The following is a 20736-nucleotide window of genomic DNA, read 5'->3' on the forward strand; positions in this document are numbered from 1 at the left end:
GGAGGACGGTGCCCGGCTCCGACTCCTGGGCCCTGCCTTGTGCCCTGGCCCCGCGGGGATGGCCAGGCTGCCGAGGGCCGCGTTCATCTGCACATGTGTTCGGCGTCGCTGCGTGTCATCGGGTGTGTGGTACATGCGGCCCATTGCTGCAGGCCCTGGGTGGCTCGTGCTTTCCACATCACACATAGCAAAGCGATGTCCTCACATTCCCCACTCTTGTCTGCTCCAGGAAGTGGTTTGCAGAGCACTTCTAAATATAAAAGTATGAGACTGCCTCTTTCTCTTATCCCTTTGGAACCAGCTGAGGGCCAACCTCTTTAGTCACTTTTGGGGTTTGGTGGGAGGAGGAAGGGGCACGGGAGAAGCTGGGGGTGTGCGCCTGCATGCGTGTTTCCCCAGGCTCTGCTGATACCCCTATGCGTGCGGGGGCACAGCATGAGGCTAGGTGCAGTGCTGGAGGCCCGGGCAGGGTGCCGGGGCAGACAGAGAGGAGGGTGTAGGCTCAAAGACTGATTTTCAAACTGTGGGCAGCTATGTTCAGCCACTTAACTTGTTTTCAAAAATTTCATTTTCTTCTTGCTTCCCCAGACCCAACAGTATGTTCTTCTACTGGGAAAAGCAGCAGGATGTAGGTGATGGCCACAGGGAAGGCACTTCAAAACATAGTGCTAAATGGAATAAAGTGAGAGGCAGAATGAAAGATAATGCAAGACCATTTATATGGGCTAAAAATAGCCGCACACGAAACAGCAATCACATTTGACCAGAGCACATACAAAGAGAGGATCTACCTCTAACAGGACAGAATGGTTGTTGGGGGGACTTGGATAAAAGGGAATAAAGTGAAAGAAATGAAGAGCAGCCAGCGTGGAAAGAACACCCATGTGGGAGCCAGACAGATCCAGGGGCAGTTCCCGACCCCGCCATTACTGGGATAGCCTTGACTCCAGTTTCCTCCTCTGTGAAATGAGGCTGGTCCGTGTGGAGGGTTCTTTGGATGAGAAATAATGCGTCCGTGTAATAAGGGCCGGCAAGAAGCAGACGGTCAGAGTAGCTAAGGCAGCGCTGACTGATGGAACTTTTTGTGGGGACAGAACAGTTCTACATCGGCGCTGTTCAGTACGGTGGCCGCTAGCCACATGCGGCTCCCGAGCACTAAAAATATGGCCAGTGGAACAGAGGCAATGAGTTTTCAGTTTTGTTTCATTTTAATTAAGTTACATTTGAATAGCCCCATGTGGCTAGTGGCTGCCATATTGGACAGAACAGGCCGAAGGGATATTTTACCGTCTTTAGGAGCCAGGGAGGATTTTCCCTCACTGAGTGGAGTTGAGGCCACTCCACCTAAAGGACAGGGAATCATGTTCTCCCTGCATAGGGAGTTTAGGGTGTGTGCCTCAGAGATGAGTAAAAAGAGCTCAGAAAACGGAGTCTCCCAGAGTTTTCTGAGCCTGTCTTGAAAATTAATAGATGAAGTCAGGTCCAACCAGTCTCCAGACTGTCATTTAGTTTGCCCTCTGCTTGCACAAGAAAGACCGTGGGACGCTCACCCCCAGGCTCACCCTGGCACTGTTCTTGCTGTGGTGTCCCTGGGCCCCTCCCCACTGCACCTGGGAGGAAGACCTGGTTGGGGCCTGGGTCTGGGCCCCCCTAATGAATGGCTGTGGAACCTGCAGCAAGTCCCTTTCCATCTTCTCTGGATGATGAGGGGCGGACTCTTTGACCCCTCTGGGGTCCCTGAACACACCATCTGAGCATCCCTAAAGTCTTCCTGGGCCTGAGCTCCTGGCTCATTTCCTAGTCTCGTGGTCCAGCAGCCCCATTGCCTTCCCCGCAATGTAGATTATTTCTGCAGGCCGCTCACTGGCGTCTTCAGGAGACAGCTGGCTGCTGTCTCTCTCTCTCCTTGGAGCTGAGAATGGACATAGAAGGTGCCCATTCAAGCTCACCTTGAGCTTGCAGTCTAGCTTGGAAGATATGGCTCTTGCTCACAGCACAGGCGGGCATATCAGGGGTGTCACGGGCAGTGAGCTGTGAGTGCAAGTGTGTGGCCGAGGCAGAGGCGGGATCTCCTGGGGAGGCAGGATGCAAGCTGAGCCGCGGGAATGGGAGTAGCTCTTCAGCAGTGATGCTGGGTCCCAGTTTGCAACTCCCAGCTGCCTCTAACTGCACACCTGCCATTTATAGCATCACTTTTAATCCCTCCCGGGGCTGGCCCTACATGTGGTGTGTGGGCTTTAGGGGCCGGCTGTGCAGCTGGAGGCTGGGGGGCAGGAAGGGGACTCTGGGGAGGGAGCCCTTTGTTTCTGTAACTGCCTCTCAGGCTCAGTGCCAGCGAATCCAGGACTAGGTCTTGGTGACTGTCCAGTCACATCCTTTCAGTTCTCTAATTTTACATATAATAAAACTACCTGGTGGCGGGTGGTGGTTGGTCAGGGTCACCCTACTTTTTAGGGATTGTATCGAGACTAGAACCCAGGTCTCTCTACCCCATGTTCCTTCTGCCTGATCGCACCACCTCACTCTGGCTGAGCTTTTAATTTATTGCCGCTTCCTTGGAGACATCGCAGGCATCTGAGGGTTACTAAGGGTGAGAGATGTGCCCTAGGTATGGCCCTCTGAGCCCCAGCAGAAGACCAGCTGGAGGGAGGGTCAGGTGGTGTGGCTGCTGGCTGAGGAGCTTCTTAAATCACATCTCCCAACCGGTGTATCTGCCCCTCTGGGCTCGGATGCCGCATGATACTGGACACGAGGACCCGCTTCTGCCGTCAGAGGTTGATCTTCCCCCTCCAGGGCCTCCCAGGAGTGGGCCGGGCAGGGCTGAGTTGTGGTTTTCATCTAAGGTAGAAGAGCTGGCCCGCTAGGTTGTTTCTGTGCTAATCCCTGGTGATTTTGTTCTGTTTCTCTAATCCGGATGTGGGAGCCTCTCCAGATATTTACAGTTAAATCCCAGGACAGGAAAACTCAGCTGGGTCCCTGGCTCTGTTCCCTCCCGCATGGCTCCAAGCGAGGGCTGTGATGGCTTGTGGAGGGATGCGGGGCTGCTGTCAGCGAACCTGGGGCCTTCTGTAGACACTCGGGAGATGGGGCTGAGGGGGGTGGGCAGCTAGAACTTTGTGCTCTGCCTCTGGGTCTCTGAGTCAGCTGTGGTGGATTTTCAGCAACCCTCTGAACCCTGATTTTCTGGGGCTTATCATCAAACAGGGTTGTTGGTGCTAAAACCACATGTGGTATATTGGTGATGGACTGGTGGTGGTGGTGGGGCACATTCCAGATCCCCAGATTCACAAACCCCACTGCAGCCTTTTGTGTTCCTGCTGGCCCAGGTGAACTGGGGAGATGACTGGGCTTGCTGTTCATGCAAACGACTTGTTCTTACAGAGACTGAGATTTGTTCCTCAAAAAATTGACGCATGCCTATGAGTCGTGGACCCTTGGAGTGTCCCAGAGCAACTGAAAGTGTACCAGTTAGACCCTGAAGGCCAAGGACCTGTGGTGCATTGGCCCCTTGGGGAGGAGAAGTGGGGCAGGGACCCTGGTACCCCTGGGGCCTCTCATTTGGTGTCCTTAGAGTTTCCACATGGAGGGGACCTGTGAGCAGGGCCATCCTCGTGTGGGTGAGGAGGCCTGGGGCTGCTCTCTTTCCTGGAACAGAGCATTTGTGCCTCTCGGGTTGAGGGCTGTCTCTCCTGGCCTGTGTCCTGATGCTGTCGCCCCAGATGGGGCACAGGAAGTTGGCAAACCTCTCCCTCAGGGGACCATATACCCAATAGGAGCTGTCTTGGCCTGTGCTCTCGAGGTCATCTGGGAGGCAGGATGTCCCCACAGGGACGTGGGTCCTGGAACCAGGGACTGAGTCTTGGGTATGGAGGAGTCAACTTCCCGCCTGTGGCTGGTTGGCCTCGTGCGTGAGAAAGGTCACAGTCACTCGTGATTACACACATCCGTGCAGAATACCCATGCCAGGGCCACCCAGGGTCATCTTGGTACCTCTGCCTGGTCCCAAGGCAGCTGTCCGAAGGATAGAATTTCTTTAGTAGGAGGGAGAGAAGGTAGATGGAATCAACTGGTCAGGTTTGGCAGGTTCTGGGACCTGTACAGATTCAGGGGTTGTCTTTCCAAGACCAAGAGGACTAGTCTCTGGGAGACAGGTAGTTGAGTGGCCCAGATGGTTACTTGGACCGAAGTAGCTGAAATTATCAGAGCAGAAAAACTTCCTGCTGCTCTCTGCTCTCCATAAAATCATGTTTACACATGTGTGTGCGCAGATGCACACGTATATACACGTGGGTCGACTGGGCCTGGAGCCCAGAGAGCATCAAGGAAGGCGGGCACCAGACCAGACGCTTGCTGGCGGGTGGGGAGCGGGAGTTGGGCTGCTGCCCACACAGCCCTTTCTCAGGGGGCTGGGGCCAGGGGCCAGGGCACAGGCAGAGTGAGTGTCTGCATATAGATGGCTGTTGAGGAGCCAAGGAAATGGCTTGGAAAATGTCCTTATTGGGTATTTGCAGCGCCAGCTCTGTTGGGGTCGTGCCTGATGTGGGCAGATGACTCTGCCTGCCGGTCACGGTGCAGTGCTTCTTGAGCCCACCATGCCCTCCGTGTGCTCCGGGCTGTGCTATAGGCTTTGCGTTTATGAACCCACTTAGCCTCACACAGCCTGAGTGGTAGGCTTGTGGTCCTCATTTCACGTCAAGGGAGAGGCCAGCGGAGGTGGCATTGCTAGGGAGCGGCAGGGCCACTGGCTGCTGCTACGCTGAGCGGCTTCCTTGAGCGGCACGTGGGCCAGGTGTTCCGTGAGGGCCTGGGTGTAGAAGGTGTGATGCACGGAGGACCGGACTCTGAAAGGGGGGCGGCTTTGGGAAGCCCAGGACCGGTGTGCTTCCAGAGTGGGCCTTCCCCGGACCACAGCCCTGGGAGGCATCCTCAAGTCAGGTGGTGCAGGGACAGGGAAGTGCAGGGGACTGTGCCACCTCGAGGCAGGTACCACCTCGATCCCCAGAGCCTTCCTCCTTCTCTGTCATTCAGCCGAAGCTTCTGAAGAGTCCCTCACTTCCCAGCCCCTCCCTGTCTGGAGTCCGGCATTTCTGCCAGGGGCTCCTCGGTCTGCCCGTTTCCCCTCAAACAAAACAACAGACCAGCCTCTCCTGCAGACCATGCAGACGGCCAGACTGGGCACAGTAAACGTGGGTGCCGCAGCACTGGGCCAGGCTCCTGCGTGAGAAGCCTGCTGGCCAGGGGTGTGGGCTCAGAGCAGGGGCTGGGGTCTTAGAGGAGGCCTGGTGGCCGCCCTCCCTGCCTTCTGTAACATCTAAAGTCTGCCCCAGCCAAGCACTAACCAGGACCTGCTGTGAGCTGACGTCAGGACAGAGGGCCCCGCGGGGCTGGCTTTGATGTTTCCCAGGCCCTGTCTTGGGGGTGCGGTGGGGGCTCTGAGTGGCAGTCTGGGAATGCAGCGTTTCACCACAGCTCCTGCAGCTCCAGCCCCGGGACCGGACGGGATGCTGGAGGCTGAGCTGGGGTCCCTCTGAGTCATGCCATCTCTTCTCCCAGCTCAGGTTTCTGTGGCAAGTGGTCTGTGGTTCCTGCAACCCCACAGCCCCTTTCCCTCCATCCTACCCCCCACCTGATTATCCCTTCCCATCTGGGGTCTGAGATGGTGCTGGGCCTTGCATGGGGGGAGCTTTCTAATATCCCTAAAACTCGAGTCCTCGGGCAGGATGGGTGACAGTGGTAAGGAGCACGGTAGCCGCCCGCCGAGCGAGCTCATCCAAGGCACTTCACACGTGTTACTGCGTTTTCGGGTCACGACAGCCTCATGGGAGAGGCAGAGGAAGCTGGGGCACGGTCTGTGTTCCTTACGCAAGGTCAGGCACACCGAGTGTGATGGTCAGGATCGAGTCGGACCTGACTGCAAACGCTTAACTAACGCTCCTGTGTGTGGACGAGACTCCTGGCCCCCACTGTGTCTGGAGAAGCTGAGCTGCGAAGTGGGGAGTCATCTACACTTTGAGGCGGATGATCTCTCTCTGGTCTTTGATGAGCATCTTTGGTTCTGGGTCGAGGGTCCCAAGATTTGGGTGAGTCACGTTTGCAGAGGCCCGCTGAGGCCTCGGCGCGAGGCTGCCCATCTGTGTCAGGAGTGGGGGTCGGGAAGTGTTCCGGACGCGCCTGTGTCCGCCAGCTCTTGCCCCACACTTCCTCTGAGGTCACCTCAGTTCAGCTAGTGTTCGCTGAGTGCCTTTGTGAGCCTGGCGTTGTCTGCAGGAGGTGTGTCTATCTCACTACCTGGCTGCGGGGAGTGAGGTCCCATTCTGAGATCAGATACTTCCAGGATTGGTTTTGAGTTCCTGGGCGGGGCTTGGAAGAGCGTGGGGTATGGAGTTGGCCTCCTTGGGTCATGGTCCTGGCTCTGCCACAAATTAGCTGTTTGATCTCTGGCAAATCCCTTCATCTCTCTGGACCTCAATTGACCCACCCATCTGTACTACACAGGGGTTGTACCAAGTTGCTCAGCGGGGTCAGGACCGCACTCCTGTGCAGAGATTGGAAACGAGCGGGGGTGTTTGGGTTGTTAGGGTGACTGGGTGCGGATTTGCTAACTTGCACAGTGGGTGGGGTAGCCCAGCGTGGTGGAGAATTGTCCCATCCAGAGAGCCAGCAGGAACCCAATGAGAAGTAATGCGGGAGCTCCCAGCCCCTTGCAGCTCTTTGTGTCTTGCGGACCGGCCCCTCTGGAATGCTGGGAAGCGGACCAACATCGGTTCAGCCCCTCCTCTGGGCCCAGCCCTGGGGGATCCTGAACTTGTCTTGAAACTGACTTTATGAGGAGACAGGTTCCTGTGCCCTAAAGAACCAAACCCCCCTCCCCCCGCTCCGCCCAGGGACTTGGAAGAGTGCTCTTTGGGCCAAGATCAGTCTCCTGTGGTTTGGGATGGGATGGGCAGGACCCCATTAGCCTCTTCCTTCCTGCCCTTGCTAGGCCCAGTTTGGCCAGAGGCAGAGCCTGCTTCTTCACATAGCAGCCCCAGGTGGCTTGTTGCTTCTTCCTGGAGGGACAGCACATCCTCCTCTGTGCCATCACCGGCCCCCCCCCCCACCCCAAACTCCCCAGGCGGCTGGTGTCCCGGGCTCCGCAGCTCCACGCCTCTGCAGGGCGCCCACGCGGACCAGGAGCAAAGCCCAGTGTATCATTCCTGCTTGGTAACTATGCCACCTGTCTGGCCCTGCCCTCCGCCTCCCCAGCCCATCTGCCGCTCTGCACAGGCTCTTCACTCTCCCCTTTGTTTGGCTACAGTTCCACCTTTGATTGCAGGGCCCCTTCCTCCGAGGGTGCCCCCCTGACCCCTGCCAGAGCTGAACTGTAGCCATGCAGGAGGGGGAGTGGATTCAGGTGAAAACCTGGGACCACTTAGCTCACCTCTCACCTAGCACAGAAGAGCCAGCCTTGGCCACAGACGGATCCTTAGGGATGGAGAGAAGGACATGGGGGTGGCCCTGGCATGTCTTTGGGAATAATGCCAGTTCAAGAGAATATTGGCTTCTCCTGTGATGGGACGGGTTCTCCCAAAGACGCCCCTGGGGAATGCTGGGCTGCAGAGTGGTCTGTGGATGGGATTCAAAGCCGCCTCCCTGACCTGTGGCCACCTCTGATGCTGGACCCTCAGCGGGTATGTGAATGCCAGTAATCCTTCCAAGAAGTTCTTTGGATCATGATTTAACTTTGCTCAGTGTCCTGCATTCTGAAGATGGTGGGAGGGTTGCTTGCTAATGTTCCCCGCTCCTTGGTCTGGCATTTCCTATGATCTGGTCCCGCAGCTCCAAGGCCCTCTTCCTCTAGGGAGTGTCCCATGTGGCATTAATCCCCTCCTTCCCCTAGTCCTTGGGGCTCCCTCCCTCTTCGGTGTTCTAGAGACACTGACTGCCCACATCATTCATTTGGCACGAGCTTTGCCTTATCCTGTGTCCGCCTCCAGACTAGCGTCCTGGAGGGTACTGCATCTTTGTAGCCTGCGGAGCGCCCAGCACAGTGTAAACGTTCCTCAGTGGACACTTGGCAATTGTGGTCTCATGATCCTTCTCACTTGCACTTATTGGACGTCTCCTGTGCACAGGACAGTGGGTGTCCTGTGTTAGAACAGTGGCTGCAGCTCCCCCTGACCCTGCCTCTCCCGTGTTCCCCATCTGCAGGTGCCCAGGCAACCATTGTCTTCATCAAGGAGCCATCGTCCCAGGATGCGCTGCAGGGGCGCCGGGCGCTGCTCCGCTGTGAGGTCGAGGCCCCAGGCCCAGTGCACGTGTACTGGCTGCTGGATGGGGCCCCTGTCCAGGACACCGAGCGGCGCTTCGCCCAGGGCAGCAGCCTGAGCTTCGCAGCTGTGGACCGGCTGCAGGACTCGGGAGCCTTCCAGTGCGTGGCTCGGGATGATGCCACCGGAGAGGAGGCCCGCAGTGCCAATGCCTCCTTCAACATCAAATGTGAGAGCCGGGGGCTGTGCCCGCCCCCTCCCTCTAGACCCTCAACTCCTGAGCCCTGCGGGACTCCTCCTTTGCCTCAGCTTCTCCCATTTCCAGTTGAATGGGGCAGGGAGAATGCAATTGGGGTCAGCTCTCTGCTTGTGTGGATAAGAGGAAGTTAAAAAGTTTTAATTTTTCCAGAATTTATTTTTTTTCCCCTTCAAGTCTTGAACCCACTGATCTGCCGGATACTTTTGCAAATGGCAGGAGCAGTGAGGCAGTGTGGCCCAGTGTCTCTTGGCTCCAGAGCCTCCAGGTTCCATCGTTTCCTGCTTGTCCTCCTTCTCCTCTGCTTTCTCACCCTTGCTCTGCCCCGCCCCTCACTCTGCAACCATGGCTTCTGCTCCAGGGATTGAGTCCGGTCCCGTGGTCCTGAAGCATCCAGCCTCGGAAGCCGAGATCCAGCCACAGACCCAGGTCATGTTGCGTTGTCACATTGATGGGCACCCTCGGTAAGGAGACATTGAGGATGGGGAGGGAAAGGGTTATTCTGGACTGACAGAGCTGTCTCCCCAAACTGTGGGCTCTGCCACCGCCCCTGCCCCATGCTGCTCCACACTGGGCCCTGGTCACGAGAGAAGGGGCAGCGCTGTACTGTGGAGCGATCCTGGATTCTGGGAGCTGGGAAATCTAGAATCTCAGCCAGATTCTGCCCCTGAATTGTGTGCCTTTGTGCAAGTCACGGTCCCTCTCCAGGCCTCAGTTTCCCCATTTGTAAACTGAGGGGTCCAGCCCTGACCCTCTGATTCTGGCCCTCCCTACCGGCTACCTGAGAACCCCCTTGCCCCCCTGCTGCTGACCCCCTCGGCCCATCAGGCCCACCTACCAGTGGTTCCAAGATGGGAGCGCCCTGTCTGATGGTCAGAGCAACCACACGGTCAGCAGTAAGGAGAAGAACCTGACCCTCCGGCCGGCCGGCCCTGAGCACAGTGGCATCTACTCCTGCTGTGCCCACAATGCCTTTGGCCAGGCCTGCAGCAGCCAGAACTTCACCTTGAGCATTGCTGGTGAGCCTGGGGTGGGGATGGAGAAGGTGAGTTGGGGATGGGGGAGGGGCCTCCCCACCTTGCCTGCTCACGTGTCTGTGCCTCCCTCACCCCAGATGAGAGCTTTGCCAGGGTGGTACTGGCTCCCCAGGACGTGGTAGTGGCAAGGAATGAGGAGGCCATGTTCCACTGTCAGTTCTCAGCCCACCCGCCCCCAAGCCTGCAGTGGGTCTTTGAGGATGACACTCCCATCACTAACCGCAGCCGGTAAGGCATCTGGCAGCAGCTTTCCAGTATGGTGATAAAAGTTGTATATGGTTCTCTAAAAGGGAATGAAGTTCTTATCACAGATATCATAGATCTATACGTGTATTACTTCGACTTTCCAGCAGATGGCAGTAGAATGTCTTCCTGTTACAAAATGAGTCCAACAAAGGGAAGGGTCTCCAGGAAGGGCATCTTTTTCCAGGTCCCACAGACACACTGTGTGAGCCAGCGATGGCTCTGCTACTTTCTCCCCTCCCCTTCTGCCCACATGGGTCTTCTGGGATGGGGGTGTAGAGACCCAAGGATGGAGGGACACAGGGGACCTGGGGGATCACAGCCTGGACAGGAAGGTCCCGGAGGGCAAGGATACCTTACTTACACACATGCCCGCACACGCACATATTTTGGAAGAAGCAAACATTACCAGAAGGTTCTGGGAGGTGTCAGGCCCTCTATAGGGACTTCTGTCCTCATCCAGGCCCTATGAGAGCAGAGAGCAACTGTGTGGTGCCAGGCGTGGCCATGGTCCTTTGGAGGTGTGGCTCCCTAGGCTGTGGGCTGGGATCCCGCCTGGCTGCAGCCCTGAGGACATCATCAGTAGTCCATCTGGTGCGTCTGAGGGACTTGTGGTGCTGGAGCTGCTGCTTTACCAGCAGGCGTATCTTGACTCAGTGGGAAGGTGGCCCCTGTGTCTCCACATTGATTGCTTGCTGCCTCCCACTTGCACTGCTGCTCGCCTGGCTGCCCCAAAGCTGCGTCTCTTGTAATTAGAATACACACCTCCACATACACACGAACAAGCGCACGCACACACGTGCACACACAGGCACACACGCACACACCAGCGTGGCGTGTTGGCTTCCTTCTCTCTGCCCTGTTCCTGGTTGATTCCTTCCTGCATATCTGACCTGTGCAGGATGGGGTTCCACTGGCTGCTCTCCAGAAGGAGGCCTGTGGGCCACTCCTTTCAAAGAGCACTCTCTCCCCTCCACAGCCCCCCGCACGTTCGCAGAGCCACCGTGTTTGCCAACGGGTCCCTGCTGCTGACCCAGGTCCGGCCGCGCAATGCAGGGGTCTACCGCTGCGTAGGCCAGGGCCAGAGGGGCCCTCCTGTCATCCTGGAGGCCACTCTCCACCTGGCAGGTGGGTCCCTGGGTCTGGGGTGCCAAGGTGGGAGCCACCTTCAACGTTGTGGGCATGTAGAGATTTAGGCTCCTGTTTCCACTCAGAGCAGCTTGGAGGGCAGAGGGAGGAAGAGGATGCTGCGGTTGGAAGAGGAAATGCTGAAGGTCATGGGGAGGGCTCGTGCTGGAAAGGGCAAGGCTTGCTGCGGGAGAACATCAGGTACCCTGGGCCCCACAATAACCAGGCTGTCTGCTCCCATCCCTGCAGAGATTGAAGATATGCCACCATTTGAGCCACGGGTGTTCACGGCTGGCAGCGAGGAGCGTGTGGCCTGCCCTCCCCCCCAGGGTCTGCCGGAGCCCAGTGTGTGGTGGGAGCACGCGGGAGCCCGTCTGCCTGCCCACGGCAGAGTCTACCAGCAGGGCCATGAGCTGGTGTTTGCCAGCACTGCTGAGAGCGATGCTGGTGTCTATACCTGCCATGCGGCCAACCTGGCTGGTGGGCGGAGACAGGATGTCAACGTCACCGTGGCCAGTGAGCACCTTTGCCCTGAAGGGCGAGGCGAGGAGGGGAGCCCAGGTCCCAGGAGGTCTTGGGCTCTGGGTGTGATGGATAGAGGCTTCCCTGGTGCTCACCTGAGGCCCCGCCTCAGCTCTGAGCCCTGCTGGCTTGGGAACCAGTCAGCCGCTGGGAGGTGATATTGGAGTGGACAGTGGCGAGCCAGGCACAGAGGTTGGGGTGCCAGAAAAGTGGCCCTCTGGCTGCAGAGGACAAAGCAACGGAGTGGGAGTCTTGAGACCCAGGTCCTACTCTGTCCCCAGTGCATGGAATGACCATGGGTAGAAAGTCACCTGCCTTGCCAGGGGTCAGTTTCCTCATCCATAAAATAGGGCTTAATAACTCACTACCTTCCCTGCTAGATGGCCAGAAAGATCAGTGAAGTAGATAAAAAAGATTTTTCCTTTTCTTTTTTGGGAAGGTGATGTGTCGGAGTTATATGTAGTAATTATTTTATTTGTTGTTATACTTTCCAGATTTCTACAGTGGACATATGACTTGTGAAATAAATGATAAAGACCTATATACCCTTGCTACAGGCATAGAGATTTACTTATTTACACCATGCCTGTGTCAAACGTTTGTGATAATTTAAAAGGATATCTGAGACAAATTCATACACACACACATACCATTTTGCAACCTGCTTCTTCTGTTTACCTCTACATCTTTCCAAGTAGGTAAATTGCAAAAATTCAGAAAGATTTCAAACATGAAAAGAGCTTTGTACACTTGTAAGTTGTGATGGTATTATTCCCATTAAGATACTAAAACCTAGGAGACATGCGCTTTCGTGCTCAGGTACCTGGTTCAGGTGGGAAGCTGCAGCACCCAGGTAACATGCGCTCAGGACACTTCCACAGCGACATGCAGACAAATGCAAGCAGCCACGATCAGCCTTTCTCCAGTCGGGGTCTGTTGTTCACCTGTTTTATTGGGGATGCTTTTAAAAATGCAGAATCTGGGACCACACTCCACATCTCCTGCCCCCAGCCTCTCTGGGGGTGGGCCCAAAGAGTGTTTAACAAATGCTCCAAGTGAGGCATATGCGTGCTGGAGGTGGGAGTGCTGGCTTTGATCAGTCTTTTGACAGGCACCAAGAGTGCCCTGTGCCTGCACTGCTCCCTGAGAAGAAGGCCTGTGGAGTTAGAGTATGTGACGCACGCAGGGCTGGACTGGTGCGAAGGGGTAGGGGGTACAGTCCGGAGGAGGGAGGACTCCATCCCTGCATTCCATCAACAGATTTATCGAGTGCCTTCCTTGTGCTAGGCACTGCTCCCAGTACTGGGAATGCAGCAATAAACAAAGCAGACAAAAATCCTTCTCCTTGTGGAGTTCGTAGGCTAATAGGAGCAACAAAGCAAACAAGGAAAACAGTTGAATGAACAAATACGTGATTTTAGGTGGCAGCAGAGCCATGAAGAAAAATAAAATAGGGTAAGTGACAGACGGCATGAGGGACAAGGGGAGTTTAGAGAAGATTTCTTTAGAAGGTGGTATTTGAGCTGATGCTTAAATTAAAGAGGGAACCACGTGGACGGGCCCTGAGCAAAAAATGGGCTTGTAAATTGAAGGGACAGCAGTAGCCTGTGTGGCTTGTGTTGAATAAGTGATGGTGAGTGTGGTTGAGGTTGTCTGAGAGGCAGAGATTAGATCATATGAAGCTTTGTAAGATCATGGTAAGGACTTTGGCTTGTAATACAAGTGTACCAGTTATCTACTGCTGTGTAACAAACCAGTCCAAAACTTGAAACAATAGCCACTGATTTGCTCATGATTGATTCTGTGGGTATGGTTCAGCTCCATGTGCTGTTGGCGGCAGCTGATACATCAGCTGGTGGCTGGCTGTTCCCTGATGTCCCCCCTCAGGTGCCTCGCTCAGTCTGGCAGTTGAGGGAGGATATCGATCAGGGTGCCTTGGTTCCCTTCCACACGGCCACTCCAACAGACTAGCTCAGGCTTCTCACGTGGAGGCTGGGTTCCAAGAGTGCAAAAGTGGATGCTGCAAGCCTTCTCAAGGCATTAGCTTAGACATTGTCCACTATATTCCATTGGACAGGGCAAGTCACAGGCCACCCAGATTCCAGGCAGTAGAGAAATAGACCCTGCCTCTTGATGGGAAAGTGGCAACGTCACATTACAAAGAGAAGCAAGAGATGGGAGGACTGTTTAAAGCCATCTTTGCAAAGTCTGCCCCACCAAGTCAGAGGATGAGAAGTCCTTGCAGGGATTGAGTGTGAGAGTGACATTTTCAAAAGGTGACTCTGGCTATTCTGAGAAGACTATAGACTGTTAGGGGCAAGAGTCTAAACAGGAAACCAGTTAATAGATGACTGTAATCATCTAGGGGAGGTGTTTAAGGGGCTTGAACAGAGGTGGTAGCGGTGGAGGTGGGAGGTGGTGAAATTTAGGATACATTTTAGAGCTGAGGTAGATGAGGTTTGTGTAGAATGAATGTGATGGCGGGGGAAGCCATAGAGAGAGAAGTCAACTAAGTTTTTGGCTTATACAGTTGGCTGGATAGTGGTGCTATTTACTGAGATAGAGAAAACTGAGATGAGCAGGTTTGGGGAGAAATTGAGCATTCTCTTTTGCACGTATAAAGCCTGAAGTGCCTATTAGATATCCAATTGGAAACGCTGGTACTATTTGCAGGTCTGAAGTTCATTGGGGGGAGGTCAGGAGCCCCGCTGTGTATTTGGGACTCATCCACTTGGATAGTACTGAAAGCCGTGGACTGGATGAGATCATTCAGGGGATGAGCATGGCTAAAACGGAACAGAGATTCAAGAACCGAGCCTTGGAACGTTATGGTGTAATAAAGAAAGCAAGGATTTTGGAGTCATGCAGACCAGAGTTTTCAATCCTCTCTCTGTCATTGATTAATAAATCACCATTACTTCTTTGAACCTCTGTTGTCTTATCTATAAAATGGGTATAAAAATAAATACCTTGGGGGTATATTGTGATCATTAACTACGATAATGTTCAAAAGGTGCCGGCACATGGGCCTTCACTAAGGGGTAATGGCTGCAGTTATCACCGGAGCAGACAAGGGTTTCTAAACTCAGGACCGGGGTTGGCGGGGAGGGTATTAGAGTTTCTTGGGATTGGATCTGTTGGTTTTGCAGATGTGTTGGTCAACCTTCTTTTTCCTCCCTGTCCCTCTAAGCTGTGCCCACGTGGCTGGAGAAGCCCCAAGACAGCCAGCTGGAGGAGGGCAAGCCAGGCTATTTGCATTGCCTGACCCAGGCCACACCCAAACCCACAGTCTCCTGGTACAGAAACCAGATGCTCATCTCTGAGGTGAGAACGGGGATTACTGCTGGGGGGTGGGGGGAGGCGGGGACACAGAGTCCTCTGTGCTCACCTCCAAGGCCCGCTTCCCCCAACCCCGAGGCTGCCCCCAGGGAGATGATGGTGGGGGGCAGGCCGAGACCTGCTCTCAGGCACATCTCCTGTGCTGCAGGACTCGCGGTTCGAGGTCTTCAAGAACGGGACCTTGCGCATCAACAGCGTGGAGGTGTACGACGGGACGTGGTACCGCTGCATGAGCAGCACCCCCGCTGGCAGCATCGAGGCCCAGGCCCGCGTCCAAGTGCTGGGTGAGCTGGCGCCTGGCCTCCTGGGCAGGAGAGGACCAGGGAGGGAGCAGCAGGGTCCAGAATCTTCAGGCCTGCCGCCTCAATTCCTCCCCTTTTCCGCTACTGAAACAGAAAAGCTCAAGTTCACACCACCGCCCCGGCCGCAGCAGTGCATGGAGTTTGACAAGGAGGCCACAGTTCCCTGCTCAGCTACAGGCCGAGAGAAGCCCACTATTAAGTGGGTCCGGGCAGGTGGGTACTGTGTGAGCATGGGGTGGGGGGCAGCAGGCAGTCCACCGGTCAGATGTATGCCTGTCTGAGGACCAGCTGAGTGCCCGAAACTTTGGGATAGACAAGAAATGTAGGGGCCGATTTCTGGTCCAGTTAGAAAAAAAAAGCCAGACACAAAAGAGGTCAGGTTACAGCATTAGACAACATATAAGACGACTCAAGGCAACAAATGATTGGATTGGTCCAGACAGAGCCGTAAAGTCCTTCTTTCCCCCTTTTCAAAATAGTCATCCTTTCCAACGTAAAAGTAATCCTTTAGAAAATTTTGGCAGAAAATAATGCATAATCCTACCATCAGTCATCTCTGGGTGTGTACCTTTTTCTGTGTACGTCTTTTTGTTTTTACATAGCAGTTTTACTGTACATATAATTTTCACTTATTATACTTCCATGAGTATGTCATGCTTACTATAGAAATGGAAGATGCAGATAACTGTATGTAATTTTATCTATTTTTACTTAACATTATCAAGCATTTCCCCGTGGTTTTGTACATAAACATTGGTTTTGATGATTGCAATAATATTCCAATGATTGGATTCACTGTAATTTACTTAAATATCCCCTAAATGTTGGACATTTGGGTTGTTAACCACCCTCCCTTCCTCCCTCCCTTTCTCTGTCTCTCTCTCTCTGTCTCTCTCTCTCTCTCTCTCTCTGTCTTTTTATTGCTGCAGTAAACATCTTGAGGCAGAGTTTTTTCTGGACTTGGGTTTATTTCCTTTGGGAAAGATTCCCAGAAATGGAATAATTATGTATAAAAGGGTATGCACATTTTTACAACCCTTGATGCGAATGGCCAAATTGTTTTTTAAAAGGTTTTTACATTCCCATTAACAGTGAGAGAGAGTGGGGTTGTAGATTCTGAGCAGCAAGTGGGCTGTCTCTGCTCAGGTGTCTGGGGGAGCTGTCTGTGGGGGGTGGGACTCAGAATGGGTGGGACGATGGCAAAGAGCAGGAATGGGTTCTAGGAGTGGAGAGTGACAGGCATTGAGGGTGAGAGCAAGGCAAATTCCAAGCCCAAGCAGAAGTCCAGTTTGGTGGAAGTGGAACGTTTTACAGGGCAGTAGAAGGATGTGAGACTGAAAAATTAGAAAAGGAGTAAGTAATAGGGACTCCCAATGCCTGGCTCAGGCGTTTGGATCTTGTCTGTGAATAGCCAGGAGCGATGGCGTGTTTTTCAGTAGAGGTGAGTGACTGAGGGCATTGCTGGCCACCCATGGGACTCTGGTCCATCCCATCATTCCCCAATGTTGCCCCTGTAGATGGGAGCAGCCTTCCAGAGTGGGTGACAGACAACGCCGGGACCTTGCACTTCTCCAGGGTGACCCGCAATGATGCTGGCAACTACACTTGCATCGCCTCCAACGGGCTGCAGGGCCAGATCCGTGCCCACGTCCAGCTCACCGTGGCAGGTGCGACCGTGCAGGGTGCTGGGGCTGGGGCTGGCGGGCCCTGTGGGGCAGCTGCCTGCACCCCGCCAGCCCCTTTGCTCAGTGCTCCCTGCCCCTCACCGGGCTCTTCCCATCCAGTGTTCATCACCTTCAAGGTGGAGCCGGAGCGCACGACCGTGTACCAGGGCCACACGGCCCTGCTGCGGTGCGAGGCCCAGGGGGACCCCAAGCCACTCATTCAGTGGAAGGGCAAAGACCGTATCCTGGACCCCACCAAGCTGGGACCCAGGTAGGCTGTCTCCTTCCCACACCCACCCCGCCTCTCCTGCAGCCCAGTCTCCCTGGAGCTGGCCTGGTGGGCAACGCTGTGACTTCTCTCCTGGCAGGATGCACATCTTCCAGAACGGCTCCCTGGTGATCCACGATGTTGCCCCTGAGGACTCGGGCCGCTACACCTGCATCGCGGGCAACAGCTGCAATATCAAGCACACGGAGGCCCCCCTCTATGTCGTGGGTATGGGACCCGGAGGGGTGTCCTGCACAGGAAGTGGGGGCACCTCACTTCTTTCTCATCCTTGTACTCATTGGCCCCTGTACACAGAAGGCACGAAACCATTTTTGCGGTGGGCGCGGGCATTCAGCTGTGTCCCCTCCACCGGGCCACCTCACAGTCAGTCTCAGGTTCCTTGCCTGGACCTGGGCTCTCCCTTAAACATTCCATGGCTAGTGGGTGTGTGTCTGTTCCAGGGGAGTCAGGGGGATGGTGCCCTTGTCCTAAAATGCTTCCTCCCAGGTCTCCCTACAGGTCCCTGGGTGGGCGGGGAGGGGATCCGGCCAGGATGCAGCAGCACAAGTTTCCTTTACCCTGGAGGCCCAGAGAGGATGATGTGTCAGGTGAAACACCCTGACTAGGGTCAGGGACTTGGGGTTTGGGTCTGGCCTCTCTTGCTAACCATCTCTGTGCCCTTGCAGGTGTTATTTCCTCCCCAGGGGCTTTTTTCTCTGTAAGGTGGGAGTGGTTTAAATGAGAGGTTTCACACTTTTTTTGGTTTAGCAGCAGAACTGGTTTTCTAGACAGAGTTTTATGTGGAACTTTAAATGGGTAAGGTGAAGTGACAGCCTCCTTGGTTGAAGCCACTGGGTGTGTGTGAGAGTTGGGGGATCCTGCATGGCCTCCCCCTTGGGCCTCTCTTCCTCCTGGCACCTCTTTCTCCATGGGACCTGAGGCCACTGAAAGCCCCTAGACTAGAAGATCCCTTCTGCAAATACGTTTCTCTTTTTTTTTATTTTTTATTTTTTTTGGCCGTGCCGCACATGAAAGATCTTAGTTCCCTGACCAGGGATTGAACCCATGCCCCCTGCAGTGGAAGTGCAGAGCCCTAACCACTGGACCGCCAGGGAAGTCCCTACCAATACATTTCTTGAAGAACCACTCTGTGCTGGGCGATGGCTGGGATTCTAAACCAAAAGTTCCCAGATGCAGCTCTTCAGAGCCTGACTCATGATGTCAAGTCACTAAGGAAGCTTGTTAACAAACAGCATGGGTTTGTGGTGGGGCCAACAGGTGTGCTTCTTACGTGTGTCCCCGGCCTCGTGTCCGGATGCAGAGCCAGCTTGGGAATCACTGGCCTCAACTCCTGCAGAGCTCCCTCTGGCCTTGGTGGGGCCCTGAGGACCTGGCCCTTGTTGACGCCATTGATGGTGGTGACCCTCCCTGGGTCGCTCTGGCTTGGTCAGGCTATCAAGTGTCTGTCTGGGAGGTTGTCGTATGTGTGCAGTAGGGAGCGGCCAGTAGAGAAGTAGGGCTGGGCTTGCTTCAGCAGCCCCTGCTCACACCTATCTGTATGTCTCTCAGACAAACCGGTGTTGGAGGAGTCGGAGGGCCTGGGCAGCCCTCCACCTTACAAGATGATCCAGACTATCGGGCTGTCGGTGGGTGCCGCCGTGGCCTACATCATTGCCGTGCTGGGCCTCATGTTCTACTGCAAGAAGCGCTGCAAGGCCAAGCGGCTTCAGAAGCAGCCGGAGGGCGAAGAGCCAGAGATGGAGTGCCTCAATGGTGAGGGGCCCTGGAGGAGGGAGGCCGAGGAAGAGGGAGGCGGTGCTGTGCGCAGGTGCTGAGCGCCCTCCCGTGGCCACGGAGGACAGCGCTGTGGCGCTGGAGGGAACAGCTGGAGCCAGAGCAGAGCCACACCGCCCGCCCTCCCCCCCTTCCTCCCCCGCGCCGCCGCCCCCCTGCCCCAATCCCAGCTGGAAGCCTGGAGTTGGCCGATTCCCTGGGCCTTGGCTTCTGTGCAACCTGGCTTACATCTTGCTCATTGGAGCCTCTTGGGCCAGCCTCCTACGTTTCCCTGCCTTCTCCCTGCAGTTCGAAACCACAGACATAATTTAAGTATAGGTGTTCATGTTTCTTTGTACACCTTGTCTCCCCCCATTAGTCTTTGAATTTCCCCAGGGGCGATCTCTCTGCCTGTTTCCCTCCTCCTGCCATTCTCTCCTCTGACTGGGGGCCCCCTGGGGACATTGCTGAGTCTCCCCTCTCAGTTCAGGAGTTCAGGAGCAGGGCCTGGGTTTCACTTGTTGTGATTTTCCCTTTGTGCCTGTAGGAGACCCTATGAAAGCAAAAACCCTTATGTCACCATGCTGTCCAGGGACCAGTGACTCAGATGAAACTTGTGCAGTTTGTTCCATTTCAGAAGTTGTAATCGGCTGTGTCAATCAGTGGTCATACCCTAAGGGATGCCTGTCTCCCTCGCCCCAGCCCCATCAGTTCATCGGTTGGATTGTGTGTGGATTTTGTGTGGGACCCCAGGATTGGACCCCTTTGGTAGAAGTGGGAGATTGTGGGAAAGATCTGCTGTCCCTGTGGTGGCCAGAGTGTCAGGTCTTATCTTGACACCCTCCCTGCTCCTTCTTCCCAGGCGGGCCTCTGCAGAACGGACAGCCCTCAGCAGAGATCCAAGAGGAAGTGGCCTTGACCAGCTTGGGCTCCGGCTCCGCGGCCACCAACAAACGCCACAGCACAAGTGACAAGATGCACTTCCCTCGGGCCAGCCTGCAGCCCATCACCACACTGGGTGTGTTGCCTTGGCCATCATCACCCCTACTTAACTACAGGCTCTGGTCTGTCTTGGGGCTGCACTAGGGCTGGTGGCTCTGGAGTCCCTGAGGCCCAGAACATCAGAAATGGAGGGAGCTTTGGGGAGGCCCGGTCCAGTGTGTCCCCCGCCTGTTGTCCACACCCCACCTCCACAGATTTTGTCATTCCTGTGTATTATTCACTTGATATTTTCTTTAGATTGACTCTCCCTCACCTTTTAAAAAAAAATCTAACTAAAGTTAGCTTTGTTTTAGGAAGAACTGTGAGAAGTTACGGATCTGTGCTAGTTAAATGTTTTCTGAGCATAGGTTAGAATGTAGAACTAAGATCTGTTTATGGTGAACGACCTAAAATTCTCATACAGACCACCCTCTAGAAAATACTATTAATCTGACCCCTTTATTTCACTGTTAGCGACTGCCAAGCCCAGGGCAGAAGGGGAAGTGGTTTGCTCAGGGTCACCCACACAGCTGGGGCCACCGCCTGGTCCAGGCGGGTGGAGCAGAGAGACTCCCTGCTGTGTGACACGGGCCAGGTGCCTCCCAAGTCAGGGGCTTTTCTCTGCTCGGGGGAAGGCTGCTGGCCGACTCAGACGTGTGCCCGCAGGGAAGAGCGAGTTTGGGGAGGTGTTCCTGGCAAAGGCGCAGGGCTTGGAGGAGGGGGTGCCAGAGACCCTGGTGCTTGTGAAGAGCCTGCAGAGCCGGGACGAGCAGCAGCAGCTGGACTTCCGGAGGGAGTTCGAGATGTTTGGGAAGCTGAACCACGCCAACGTGGTGCGGCTGCTGGGGCTGTGCCGGGAGGCCGAGCCCCACTACATGGTGCTGGAGTATGTGGACCTGGTATGCTGCTGGCCGGGGCCCTGCTTGTCTCGGGCTGGGCAGTGCTCTGACCTGGGGGGCGGGGGGCACCGTGGG

The 20736-nt window shown here is 55.2% G+C and overlaps 1 protein-coding gene across 2 annotated transcripts in view; it reads left to right on the forward strand.

Moving 5' to 3' along the window:
- Positions 1-20736, forward strand: part of PTK7 (protein tyrosine kinase 7 (inactive)) — a 59910-nt gene that overhangs the window by 27805 nt on the left and 11369 nt on the right. For both annotated transcript variants that reach the window (XM_082345477.1, XM_082345476.1), the window contains exons 2-16: positions 8191-8478; positions 8867-8969; positions 9334-9524; positions 9620-9770; positions 10765-10913; positions 11163-11429; positions 14626-14759; positions 14923-15058; positions 15170-15289; positions 16594-16743; positions 16861-17011; positions 17109-17236; positions 18578-18781; positions 19644-19799; positions 20429-20661. In XM_082345477.1, the coding sequence (XP_082201603.1) occupies positions 8191-8478; positions 8867-8969; positions 9334-9524; positions 9620-9770; positions 10765-10913; positions 11163-11429; positions 14626-14759; positions 14923-15058; positions 15170-15289; positions 16594-16743; positions 16861-17011; positions 17109-17236; positions 18578-18781; positions 19644-19799; positions 20429-20661 (2561 nt within the window). The remainder of the gene's footprint in view (positions 1-8190; positions 8479-8866; positions 8970-9333; positions 9525-9619; positions 9771-10764; positions 10914-11162; positions 11430-14625; positions 14760-14922; positions 15059-15169; positions 15290-16593; positions 16744-16860; positions 17012-17108; positions 17237-18577; positions 18782-19643; positions 19800-20428; positions 20662-20736) is intronic.

The sequence above is a fragment of the Balaenoptera borealis genome, assembly GCF_965194805.1.
Source record: "Balaenoptera borealis genome assembly, chromosome: 12".
Classification (NCBI taxonomy): domain Eukaryota; kingdom Metazoa; phylum Chordata; class Mammalia; order Artiodactyla; family Balaenopteridae; genus Balaenoptera; species Balaenoptera borealis.